This window comes from Aptenodytes forsteri, unplaced genomic scaffold (genome assembly GCF_000699145.1).
Source record: "Aptenodytes forsteri isolate BGI_AS27 unplaced genomic scaffold, ASM69914v1 Scaffold1, whole genome shotgun sequence".
NCBI lineage: Eukaryota > Metazoa > Chordata > Aves > Sphenisciformes > Spheniscidae > Aptenodytes > Aptenodytes forsteri.
In genome coordinates this window covers 4,450,362-4,464,299 of record NW_008795035.1, presented here as the reverse complement: position 1 = coordinate 4,464,299, position 13,938 = coordinate 4,450,362, and the positions used below count along the sequence as shown (strand labels likewise).

Here is a 13,938-nt window from a genome sequence, read left to right as displayed (position 1 = left end):
AGTACTGCGTCCAGCTCTGGAGCCCTCAGCACAAGAAAGACACGGACCTGTTGGAGCGGGACCAGAAGAGGGTCATGAAAATGATCAGGGGGACGGAACACCTCTCCTATGAAGAAAGGCTGAGGGAGGTGGGGTTGTTCAGCCTAGAGAAGAGAAAGCTTCAGGGAGACCTTCTTGCAGCCTATCAGTACTTACTTATACCTTATACAGAAGATGGTGGCAGACTTTTTACTGTTGCGACAGGACAAGGGGGAATGGCTTTAAACTAAAGGGGGGTAGATTGAGACTAGATAGAAAGAAGAAATTTTTTACACTGAGGGTGGTTAAACACTGGCACAGGTTGCCCAGAGAGGTGGTGGATGCCCCATCCCTGGACACATTCCAGGTCAGGCTGGACAGGGCTCTGAGCAACCTGATCTAGGTGAAGATGTCCCTGCCCACGGCAGGGGTGTTGGCCTAGATGACCTTTAGAGGTCCCTTCCAACCCAAACTATTCTATGATTCTATGATAAACGAAAAGCCTTCTCTAAGGTTTTCTTGGCTAGAAGGAGAGAAATTCTAACATATACTTGCTTAGGCTATCTCAGGCAAAAGTTGATTGCAATTAAAGTGCCAATATATCTTTCAGATAATTTTAGCTCATGCAGGACATGTTTTTCCACAGAGTAGGTCAAAAGTTGATCTTAGATTTCTTTCTTGTGTACTGTATAGCTTGCATATCATCCTAGTAATGATCTGTTTTGACACAAATTATTCTATTGCCATGGTCAGCACAAAGGCACTAAATCTTTTATGTCATTCTGGCAAATGACCTTGGTATACTTTATACAAGTAGAAAATTTTACACATAAAATGCGTTACTGAATTCGTTACATGTACTGCATCGCAGCCCCAGTTAAAAGTAAGTAAAAATAAATGATGAGATATGATCTACTAGAATGCCAGGATGAAAATGAAGATGTTCCTGATTATGAGGGCCAGCGGTATTGAAAAGATACTTGAGATAATGAGAATCAGATTGGTTATTAAAACAAGAAGTTAGAATGCTTGGTGCAAAATGAGCGGATGAGAGAGTGCAGTGACAGAAAGAGTTGGAAGGATATCATTTGAGGAAAAAAGGCTCTTCAAAAAAACACAAAGGTATATTTCACTAGCTTCTTCAAGCTTAGGCCTATGCTAGATAGAAATGCATTTGTATAAATACATTCTATTTATATTTATTAATTCTAAATAATTTATAAGAAATTTAAATTTCTATTTAGCCTATGTGTAAGTAGTAAGCTAGCAAATAATAAATAATTTAGCCTAGTCTCAGCATAAAACTAAGACAGCATGCAACTGCTTCATTTAAAATGCATGTTAGCAGTTCAACAGGGAGTAAGGATCAAGGAGTGAAAAAACACTAAAGCTGAAGTACAGTGATTGCAAGACAACAAATTGATTTCAACTGCCCATGAAAAAGTTTAGACTGGACATTAAGTTTTGTAACTATAGCAGAACAGTCTGTTCATAAAAAAAACCCAGAAGCAAAGAAAAAAAAAAATCCCAACAAGCTTTAAGATGATGTAATGTTGATATGGAAATTATGAGAGAGAATTCTCCCAATCAGTAGTGAACATGACCCATTGACCTATGAGGTTCCTTTCAGTCTTGTATATTTGCACAAACTTCTAAGTAAAATGTAAGATACTCTCTATAAAACCTGTATATGGCTATTTTCTGTGTAGAACACACTAAATGTGTACATGCAACATTTTCTTTTTCCTTGAGGAAATATTCAAAATAGGGCATCATGTACAATTTTTTCGTCTGTTTTTATCACACGAATAATAGAAGACAGTTTTGTCATATCACAGACATGCAGATGACATTATCATTCTCACTTACATCCATTTTCTTTGTTTTGCAAGATTTAATACCAGAAGAATTTGGCTTAATTTTAAAGGAATGGTCTTAACTAATAACACTTGTATGGTGAAGTTTTTTTTTTGCCTTAAAGATGACTACAGGTCATGGGAAGTTCAAAGAAGGGAACCTAGTAAGGTGGAGCATATATACCACCCACCTACAGAGAAGTTTGGAAATTCTACTACGTTTCAAGATGACTTTGTTCCTAGGGAACTGAATCCCAGGCAAAGTTTTAAACCTCCTTGTGTAGCCAAGCTTTCAGATGTGCCTTTCGATAGTACTACTAGCCATCGCACTTCTTATATTGCCCATCAGCTGGAACCAAAATTCGTAAGATCAAAAGAAGAGTACAAGCCAAGCAACCAACCCTTTGAAGATCTCACAACCCACCGGAATGATTTTCAAGGGCTACCTGGGCAACTTGCAAAAAGCTGCAAGCCTGAAAATGCAAAAGTCGGATCCAATGCTCATTTTAATGGAGTCACTGAATTCCAGGATCGTTTTCAGCCATGGTTGGTCTCCTTGCCTGAGGTCCGCAAAACAAAAGAGTACGTTCCTCCCCCAGGCAACATGGATTTTAACTCCACGAGCCATCTTGATTACGTTAAGCATGAGATTTCTCCTGCTGTCCCCATAAGACCAGTTTCTAATGGAAGAAGAACCAATGCCCCTTTTCAAGGGAACACTACTACAAAGGAAGACTTTAAAGCTTGGGGCAGCTGTCGGCAAGAGATTACTAAGAAACAACAGGAAATTCCAAAACCCACGGGAAGATTTTATGATTTAACTACATTCAAATCTCATTACATACCACATCAGATCATTCCAGCTCAAAGTTTCAAACCTGTGCATGCTATAGTTCCTAATTCAGCTCCTTTTCAAGGTGAAACTATGTATCGCACAGAATATACTCCAAAGAAACAAGAAACCTGCCCAGCAAATTACCCATCTCCTCCAGGTTATGTCTATGTAAACACAGATTCTCAGGGTCACAAATTCTTCCGCCAGCTTACTCCAGAATTTTCCGAGTCAAACAGTAATCCTATTCCAAAGGAAGTAGCTGTTCTGTCATAATACTTAAATGTAGTATTTCAAGCACCCTGGTGAAATAATTGGAATCCTACTTATTTTTTCTTTAAATAACACTGAAAGCAAATTAAATAATGCAAATTCTGATTTTAAAAGCATTTGAAAGAATAGCTTGAAGAAAATCAAAGCAAAACCAGAAGTTTTTCACAAGACTGATAAAGATTTGCCAGTTTTTGTAGGAATAATGCATCTTATACGGCAACTATTCTTTTTTTGATCGTGCATTCTAGTTTCCTTGACTTCCCAGATTTCATTATGCTCCATCTCAAGCATATGTATTGTACATTTAATTGTTTCAGATTTTCTGCTAATCAAATGATTTTTTTTGTGAAATAGCAAGTATCTTTTCATCCTAACTTCTTTTTTATAATAAGCAAATAATGCAATAATAATCTAAATAATTAGCTCATCAGTCCAGTTTTTCATCTCATCAATACTTGGAGTAATCTGATAAGATTTTTTTCTTTACATTTTGCTGCCCAAGTCATAAGATAGCATCCCATGACACCCAGGCATTTCTAAAAACCTGGTTTTAGATTTAGTCTTTTCATCCTAACTTCTTTTTTATAATAAGCAAATAATGCAATAATAATCTAAATAATTAGCTCATCAGTCCAGTTTTTCATCTCATCAATACTTGGAGTAATCTGATAAGATTTTTTTCTTTACATTTTGCTGCCCAAGTCATAAGATAGCATCCCATGACACCCAGGCATTTCTAAAAACCTGGTTTTAGCTTTAGTCATCATTACTTTTCCTTCATTCAGTTCTGAGGAGAGTATAAAGGTCACACTGTAATTTCTGATAGCAATTAACAAGGAGTAACCTTGCTCTTTTTCTGTACACATACTTGAAATCACTCAGACATAAAAAGCAGGTCATTAGACTCTGTTTCCTAATTTCTCTGATAGTGCTTTTTCAGCCTTACTTCCAAAGGAAACAAAGCTGACGCAAAGCTTTGGAGGCACTGACACACTAAGTGTGCGTCCTCCCCACCTAAGCAATTTTTAAACCCAGTGTGCAAATTCAATCAAACTTCACAAAGAGATTTCACAGATGATTGTTTTTTCGAGCTTCTAAGGTAGATGGTGAGGAAGCAGAGAGAATCAGGCTCAAAAAGTTAACATCCATCCACCACAGTTTTTGATCCTGCTATCTGATTTTTAAAGCTGAACAGCCTGGTATCACTGCCAAAGGTCACTGCAGAGGCAGTCTGAATGGGGAAAATAGCAGAAAACTATAAAGGTGTATGTAGAGATAACAAAATAGTGTAAACTCAGTTAAAAAAAGAAGTATCAACCGAGATGCAGAAATCTCTAGACAGCGTGGCTTCAGTCTGTCTGCTAGCGAGAGAATTACTTGTTACAAATAAACAGAAAATGATATTTTTATAGAAATTGTACATGCAATGATTATGCTTCTGTATGAGATATTTAGTATTTTCTCTATGTATCTTTACTTGATTTTGGGAAATCTAGATGAACTGATTTCAGTCCTATTATGTTCACGATTTAAGCAAGTTCCAATAAATAGTTTTATGATTAACAGTATTATCATGTTTTATCACTGTACTGCACTGTGATTTTTTTTCACTATTGCATATCTTGTACGCATTGGTATAGGGTAGTCATTTGGGTTCTGAAGAATTATGTGCTTGTACTTCATAAACCAAGTCACCAATAAAAGGACTGAGATCCATGATGGAAACATGTTGAAAGCAGGAACTGGATCATATGCAAGGAAGGAAGCTGAACTGAGTACATTAGCTGTGCATAAAAGCATTGCATGAGAGAGCTCCAGACATTATTACAGCATCAGTTACTTTTAGGTAATTTTTGTCTTTGTTTTTTGTACTGTGTTTTTTGTAATATGACTTACTCTATTAATGAAACAACAATTCAATTAAACTTGTCTCTCTGAAGATTATTCACGTCCCCAGCTGGTAACGACATGTTTTGGATTGGGCATGAGCAAGGGCAACGTAAAGCTGTGATATCCTAAAAGCAGGACAGGAAAAAAGTCTAGTTCATGTTGTCATCCTTCTGTGCCACAGAAGAAAAACTACAAATACCCTTTTCTTTATGGAACTTGAGTCACTCTCTAGCCACAACTGAGGAAACAAAGTCAAAACTTCGCACAGTCACACCTACCCAAGTCCATATCCTATACACAATCTTGGTACCTCATGAGAAGTTTACAGAAGCTCCTAATTTCCTCCAGCTCTCTTTCCTAGGGAGGAAGAAAACTCATTGAGAAAGGCAATCTGAATCCATGAAGTTATGTGCGCCTGCGTGTTCTGCTGAAAATGGCTCTTCCTCTGGGTCTGTGAGTGAGCCCAGATGCTTTTTGTAATTTTCACAGCTGTTTTTTTAGTTCTTAAGTCACTTTTTCCCCGCCCCCATTAAGTTATGGAAAGTCATTTGCTGCCACCTACCAGCACGGTACAAAAATTCTTGAGAGAAAGTGGAGGGCATATTCAGATACCTTTAACAGTTCCTCTGCAGATGTGTTTGAAGACTTTTTTAGGCTGGAGGGAGCATATTGCCTTTCATTTTGCCCTTAATGTTTTCCCCTAAGTTTAATAGTGAAAGAGAGAAGCCTTTATTACATTACAGTTGAAAGAGCCACACGCTACTGATTGTGCTCCCAGGAAAAGCATCAAATGATACCATAAACCTTCAGACAGTATTCAATACTTGAGGTCAACTTTTTCATAAGCAACATATTATTGAAATGCAGACAAAATGAACAGCAGGCTGGAAAACTAATATGTCTCAAAATAACAGCTGTTAAAAAAGCATTTTATGATGTCATGCTAAACCAAGATGTACAAGCGGAAAAGTTACTCATGGATTCAACCGCTATTCTAAAAGTGCTTTTCATGCACTATGCTATACAGAATCTTTCCTTTTTTTTAGAGACTGCACAGAAAGAATGTGTCGGTGACACAAAAGGAAAATTAAATAGACCCATGCACCTTTGCCAATGTTACCATCTAGGATGACTCTGAAACACCACCATTTCATTGCTAGACATGTATTTTCAATTTAATACATTTTTTTAAGGCTTTTCTTGTTCAGATCATTTATGAGACTCTTCTTTCTAAAGACTGTTACACACAATGGATATTCTGAAACAAGTTTTTTTCACGTAGCTGTTCCCATCACCCACTAAATATAAAACATAGAGCTGTTCTGTTGGATCTAAATGAACTCTGCTTGGTGCAGTACATGAAGGCCTGGCAAAGAAACATAATAATAAAGATTAATGGAATAAAGATTAATGGAATAAAGATTAATGGAATAAAGATTCCACCTTTTTACAGAATCCTGATTCTAGATTTCAATGAGTCAGAGCTGGCGTATTTGAATTTTGGCAAATTCTCTTCCTCACTTTTTCAGTGAGGTTACATCTATGTTGCCTCTTAATAGCAGTGCAAAGCAGACTGTAACGAAGCTGAGAATCTGTCTGATAAGCTGTCAAAAATAAGAACTAATCTTAGCTTTGAAAAAATCCCAGAATTATGGACACAGCAGGTTCATAAAATAACACTTGGAATGAAAGCATAGCTACCATGAAAATCACGGTAATAAACAATCTCTGGGTAATCAGTGTTGAATAATCAAACTAGAGTTTATTTCAGAAATATCAAAACTACGTTCGAGAAAGCTAAATATTAGACATCTTCAGTTACTGGAGAAGCAATAAAATAATCTACAGAGGAATGTCATGCCAATTGCAATAACAAACATTTACAGCACTGCTTCTGTATAGCATGCATACTTAACCAAAGACAAAATTAAAGCAACAAAAAATGCTATGTGTTAACATTTGAAATCTTTAAATATAAAGGAAAAACATGAATAAGAAATTTTGGTAATAAGAAAAAATATATGTCCAAAAATCTTTATTAAACACTGTACAAAACAAAATATTGCACTTTTAAATCAGACAATAAATATCTACAAAAGTATCTTACAAATGTTTTCTTTTAATTTAAAAAAACTGCTTAAAGAATCAAGACCCATTGCTGATTAAAAAGGTAATGATCAGGAATATCCTCTCCTTGCAGTCAGCCTTGGACACAATAGTCCACATTAAACATTTTCTATACAGTAGTGCTAATCTAATTTTCAGTGATGCAAACCCATTGTGCAGGAATGCTGTTTCTAAAACTGGTCTTACAGCATACCCACTAATTAGCATGTAATGTAGTTCAGTAACGTAACACAAGATCTAAGTCAATACAAGCATTCAGGCCCCCACCATGTGCAGTAGTTTGGAAACTACAAAAGAAAAAAACCATCTATCTGCTGCCTCCTATGGGGTTCTCTCTGCTTACAGCCCTCATGAGGCATAATCTGCGGTGTGGAAAATAATTTACCCAGGAATATCATAATCAGAATTTAACAAGTTGCAAAAGACTCAAATGGCTAATGGTCATGATGGAAAGCCATCTTGATGGAAAACTGCTCAAAGTAGACTTCTTGCAGTTGTCTATCTTCATAGTTAATAATTCTTCCTTGGAAGTTTCTCCCCATTAACAGGGGAAAAAAATATTTATTCAGGACAGAAAATCTGACAGCCGTGTCTGGCCAGTTATTGGCTCCCCATTTGACTTGATGTGCACGAGAACAGCGCTCACAAATGTTTCATTCACAGCTCTGACAAGGAAGCCTTGTGTCTAATTTAAAATCAGTAGAAAAGTCTAATCATGCCAGAACTTTGATTGTACTTCAGTGACTGGAGCAGAATAGAAACAATGGAAAATGACACCTCATTTATTCAAAACAGATCTGTTGCTGTTTTGGAAACTGTACTAGCATCTACAATGTCTTTTACTGCATACACATAAACACAAGCACCAAAAATGAAATGTACTTCTGTGTATCCATCCGACAGCTAATGTCAGTAAAACACATCCTGTGAGATCGACCCTCAAGCTCAAGCCGTTTATGAAAATGAAGTTGCTGCCAAAAATTTTACAGCTACAAGCCACAGCTTCTATAAATTTAAAAATTGTGTTAAATTTGATAAAACAATAAAAACAAAACCTAGGGGTCAATAGTTGCCGCATTCCAAAATTCTTCAAGGGATTTTGTGACTTTGTTTTTCTCCTAAGTTAAGGACAGTAAGCACTACCTAGTGCTTTTAGATAATGCTTTTTCCCCTAATAAAATCACAACGTGATGGCCTGTAAAATTTTACAGATGATATGCCATGATGTTATCTTCCTAATCCAGACACAAAAATGCTTAAAATTTTAAAAGTTCCATTGCAAAGAGTGGATAATAAAAGTTCCCAGAAAAAATACCCTCTCCAGCATATCAATCTGCAATACTGTTTTTTCATTAGCCCCATGTTTCCATTTAACTGTTACGACTAATGTCTTATTTACAAGTATATACTTTGCGCAGGCTAGTTTAATGAACCTCTCTTCTCATCTCGTCACTGCAGCATCATGAACTTTCCATAGAAGAGTTACATTTCTTGACATGATTGACAACATCTTTGTTTGTGGATGTCTATCAAGCATAACTTTAGTTGCTTTACAAATGTACAGTAGTGAGTTGTATCCTTGCATTCGCCTTCTGAAAAATATATTTAAAGATTAAAAGGCTTCATAACGGACAAAAGATAAACAGTAGAACTTACCATCGTAATTGTAAACAACTGATGGATTCCTGGTAGCTTTGTAATTACTTTACTTTGCATTTCTGGCAATAGTGGATTCAAAGCTAAACTAGGTCACAAGTAAGAGGTGTGATCTCATTGCATTCATTTACCTATTGTCTGTTTCAGAAAACTACCCCACCTTTCAGGAATTAACAGCTTGCTCAGAAACTTATGAGTCACAACTGGCACGGTCACGTAGGGAAGTTTGCATAAAACAACTTCCCAAATATCCTGTTTCTAAAAGTGCTTTTGAGGCTTTAATATCAAACTGGCCTACTCAGAGAAAAATAACCCCAGGATTATGAGGTGCTCCTTGGAGAGGATAGTTTTACCTTTGATGTACAATCGAATGCTTGTAGAATCATTAGTGTACAACTGTGAGTCACTTTCTAATATAACTGCTACAAACTATTACTATGCTCATATATAAATAAACATTTACATACTGCCACAGGATGTGACATTGCAGTGTTGCCAGGTCACTGGTCTCTTCCCCCATCCGCAGTACCGATCAGCCACAGGTTTGTTACTCTTTCTGTGTACACAGTACACTCGTCTTGACTGAAATCCACTCCCACAGTCCGCGCTGCAAGGCCTCCAAGGGCCTGTCCGCCAATAGACATCACATGCCTCTGAAGAACAGTTTCTTCTGACAGGAGATCTGTGGAGGAAAAGAAATGGCGGTTAAATGTTTACTTTTGTGCTAAGCCTTTATTCACAGAATGATAGAACCGATGCTGGAAGGGACTTCTGGAAACTGGTTAGTCCACGCCCCCGGCTCATAGCACAGTAAACTAGACCAGGCTGCTCAAGACCGTCTCCGTTTGTGTTTTGTGTATCTTCAGGGACAACCTTTCTGGGTAACCTGTTCCAGTGTTTGAGAACCCTCACAGTAAAAGTTTTTTCTTACATTTAAGTTGAATTTCCTGTATTTCATTTTGTGCCCATTCATCATGCCTTACTCACGAGGAAAGACAAGACAAGGCCCTGTTTCTTTAAACCAATTCCTTAATCCTGGAATAGAACAAATGTTTTACCTTTAGGAAAACTTAACTGACCCTGAAATGTTGCGTACTGGATGCTGCAAGTGCTTCGTGCATAACCTTTCTCCTGAACACGAGTGATATTTCTATGCTGACACCAAACCTCCTTGAACGGTTGAAGCTGCCAAAGTGAAATCCTGACTCTTAGTAGTAAGTGGAAGTTTCACCGTGTACTTCAGTGGAGCCAAAATTTCATTGTGCGTGCAGCAAAAATGCTTTAAAATGCTCACAATTCAGAAGCAGTTCTATAGCAAGAAATACGAAGGGCTGGGTTCAGTAATGGAGAAACACGGTAACAATTCCCTTGTATGTACTTGTTACCCATTTATTCCCTGCTCTTCATTGCCCTACCTACACATTTGGTCTGGAACAAAGTTGTGCCCCCAGACCCTCACGTTCCGTTTTAATTTGTCTTTAATTCAGCCTTTTTGAGACTATGGTGTTTTACAGAGACTGCCATCCATCCACGTGCTATAGCATAGTCCCAAGCGAATCTGCTGATTAAGATTCTGTGGAGGTGTATAGCCTGTACTTTTCATACTGAAAGGAGTTGTTTAAAGACAGTAAAAGAAATTAACAGAGTTCTTACAAAGAATGCGTACCTTGAAGTAAAAAGTCATACCTTCTCAACCATTCAGTTTTTACATACCTCAACAGTACATACCAAGAGGCAGAATGAGATCTATTTATGCAGAGAAGTACACCTTATTTCAGTAACCATAAAATAGTAAACCAATTTACATGGTCCACAAAATAAGGCCCAGGAAAACTCTTATTTTATAAACTTTGGGCAGCAGTAGACCAGAATAAAAAGTAATATCAGAAGAGACCTAGTTCAGCAGTAATAAAAAAAGTTATGGCAGATCACTCCAATTTCTACTTTCTTTTTGGGAATCAAGATTCTCTCACTCTATTTCTAGCTTTGCCATTAGCACAGCGGAGGACACATCAAATCCATTACTCTCCCTGGGTTCCTGAATTCATCCAGTGTATACAAAGGCATGGCCTCCTTTCCTTGTGTTTGATACATAAGAATTTGCATATTTATGCTGCATTGTCAATCCCGTATCTGTAATTCAATCGTCTAAAGAATCTAACTGGTACTGCTTCAAACTGTGTACCTCTTTCTTTCATCACAAGAAGAGTTTGGCACCAAAGATCCATTACGAAGTTGACATATAAAGTGACGATGCTGTAAACCTACAGGGCGGCCTACACAGCGACCAGAACACTAAAAAGTGAGAGAAAAGGGTGAGGGGAAAGAAAAAAAAAAACAAGTTAATAACAACAGAATCACCCTTCTAGGCAGTTACCCAGTTACACAACCCAGCCATAATTCTTGATCTGTGTGTCTCCTTCTTCAAATATATCACACCTCAGTTCGGGTAAGGCCTAGATATTTTGGATTCTCTGTGTGCAATTTTGCCAAGATACTGACTTTCCTACCTAATCATAAAGCTGAATCCATTGTCTATGCTCTCATCCTTTCACATCTCTAGTGCTACAACATTCTTTCCGTAGCTCTGACAATCACAAACTTGCCTTGCTAACACCTGTATCAGAAATGCGGCAACAGCAATTCTCTTAATTCATTACTTGGCTCATTGAATAGTAAATACTGTGTTAATAATTATAAAAATCATATCAAAATGTCCACAAGTTTACTGCAGAAATGAAGAAACATAGAGAACATGGGAAAGCAGATTTCTGTGAATTAAATATTGTGGCAACTGCTTTTGAAGCACATTCATATATCTTTCTTTGGGGACTTCACAAGTACAGCTATGCAAACTGTTCTTATAAGACTGCGATAAAAGCAATATACTAGCTTAAAAAATGGAATACATAGTAATGGATTAGCTTATAAAATATACTGAAATGAATACACAGTTTTCAGATCACGTCTTTGACAAATAAAAGTAGCTCAGACATTACAAAATGAAAAAAAAACAGGATTTGTAATTCAGTGGTCTGAAAGGTAATTACAACTACTGCCACATAGCTCTTCCTCTGTGCAAGAGAATAGGTGTTCAGCCAGTGGTATGACGACACTGATGCACCTTTATAACATAAGGACTTTCCAGACAAGCTCTGTAACTCACCTGTCCTTTTGTCTGTATCGTCCCCACTGTACACAAATGACCCGTACAGGGTTTCCTTCCCACAGGACGATCTCTGTGCGTACAAGCATCTGGCAGCAGTGTCAGCACACTGCCATTGGCTTTCACTTGTTGACAGGTTATTTGTCGATAGCGAAATCCATTGCCACAAGATGCAGAGCACTCAGACCATGGACTCGTTACCCACCTACAGGACGCAGGGACAAATTTATAGCAACTACGAATGCATGGCAAACTTGCTGGTAGTTTGCAGCGATCCGTTTGCAAATAAAAATCAAAAGAACCTGTCATTGCAAGTCTTAGATGTGAGGAAAGGTAGAATCAGCTTTTTCAGTTGTTAAGCAAGATCTTAGACATTTGGTTAACTGATGGTAAACTTTTTAGCAGGGCCTGTTGCGACAGGACAAGGGGGAATGGCTTTAAGCTAAAAGAGGGTAGATTCAGACTAGATATAAGGAAGACATTTTTTACGCTGAGGGTGGTGAAGCACTGGCACAGGTTGCCCAGAGAGGTGGTGGATGCCCCATTCCTGGAAACATTCCAGGTCAGGTTGGACGGGGCCCTGAGCAACCTGATGTAGTTGAAGATGTCCCTGCCCACGGCAGGGGGGGTGGACTAGATGGCCTTGAGAGGTCCCTTCCAACCCAAACTATTCTATGATTCTGTGATTCTATGACTTCTAAGACAACTGTGGCTCAATATATGCTAACAGAAGTTACAGTGCTTGTTACCCAAAAGGTTATATTAGGTAAACCCTACAGACCCTGCTGGATTTAACATTTCAGAAGGAAGGACAGCATACTTTTCCATAACTAATAAAATGAACGGTACTGATTTAGTTACTACTAAGGTGAAGGGTGTCATAACTCATCCAAATTTATTACATCAAGATCTTGCTAGATAATGGCTAAAGCAGAACATGTTATTTATTGATTAGAAGTTGCAAAGATTTAGTCTGTCTTGGCAGCTAGGAACAATACTGGGGAAGCAGCAGGTGGTAATACAATTTATTTGACTTGATCTTTTCATAAATCTAGGCTAGAAATAGAGAACGGGACTTTATGTGTAGCACAACTGTGATAACAGGAAAAATATTCTATTCTCTTTAGCAATTATTTCATTTTCTTACAGTCAAACAGTTTATATCCATTCAAGGAAGATTAATCTTTCACAGTCTGGACCTTTGTCTTTTTCTCCCTTTTAAAGCTCAAGTACTTTTGCAAACATTTGGTGCAGTGCATGCCCAGCAAGTCAGCAAGGCCCAAATTTGGCAAACACTTAAAGCGCAAGTTAAGTACATGCTTAAACCCTTATATTTGCTTAACTGTCCTCTATGCTGTGCTGGAGAGAAGTGAATAAACAATGCAAAACGCTTTGAATAGTAAGGGCCCATGACCGTACATCTAAAGCCTTTATAATTCTGAAGAGTTATACTTTCTAAAGCGTTGCCTTGGGATGAGAAGATTGTGCAGAAATCAGTAAGTGAGGAAATGGAAAGGGAAGTCTGAACGTTTTGCACTTCCCTCCCAGGTCAGTAATCACGGGGAAGGGGGAGAGTTTGGAGGCACTAGGAACCAGGCACAGGGCTATTTTCCAGGCATCTGGGATGCGCTTCCTATATAGGAAGCGTGGAATACTTCATGAAAGAAAAACAATTTGTATGTTAGCATACATGTATAATTCAAGGTAGAGTTACTTAGGTTAGTATACACACAATTCCCTTCCACTGGTAAATTCATAGAGCCAAATTAAAAGCAAAATAAATCTAAGCATTTTAATAAGAGAGAATTTAGGTCCCAGTCTGTTTAGCCATATGAAATAACGGATCTTTTTTGTGGTGAATACTCTGGGTCCAGTGATAATCAGATTGTTAAGTCATGCACTACAGTCCACTGAAAAGGCATGACCTTGCTCAGGGGAGTATCAGGCCCTCTAGCATCCTCCTAACTGTCATCTGCTCTGAAGGGCTGGATTTTAAGAGGGAAACCTGCAACTGAGTCTGAGTGTTTCAAACTATTAGTTCTACTTCAGTATTTTTCCACTGGCAAAAAGTTTGCTTGTTATGGGCTGGCTGGAGTTCAGACTCACAATTTAAGATGATC

General features: G+C 37.8%; 2 protein-coding genes across 2 annotated transcripts in view; one reads left to right on the top strand and one right to left on the bottom strand.

Annotated features, from left to right (window-relative positions):
* The window catches only part of SAXO2 (stabilizer of axonemal microtubules 2), a 6,684-nt gene extending 3,702 nt beyond the window's left edge, over nt 1-2,982 (top strand). Inside the window, exon 4 of the mRNA XM_009276545.2 lies at nt 2,000-2,982. Within this exon, the coding sequence (XP_009274820.2) occupies nt 2,000-2,982 (983 nt within the window). The remainder of the gene's footprint in view (nt 1-1,999) is intronic.
* Nucleotides 2,983-8,478: 5,496 nt separating this feature from the next.
* Nucleotides 8,479-13,938, bottom strand: part of ADAMTSL3 (ADAMTS like 3) — a 189,573-nt gene continuing 184,113 nt past the window's right edge. Inside the window, 4 exon segments of the mRNA XM_009276544.1 lie at nt 8,479-8,588; nt 9,120-9,334; nt 10,838-10,947; nt 11,819-12,023. Of these exon segments, the coding sequence (XP_009274819.1) occupies nt 8,479-8,588; nt 9,120-9,334; nt 10,838-10,947; nt 11,819-12,023 (640 nt within the window).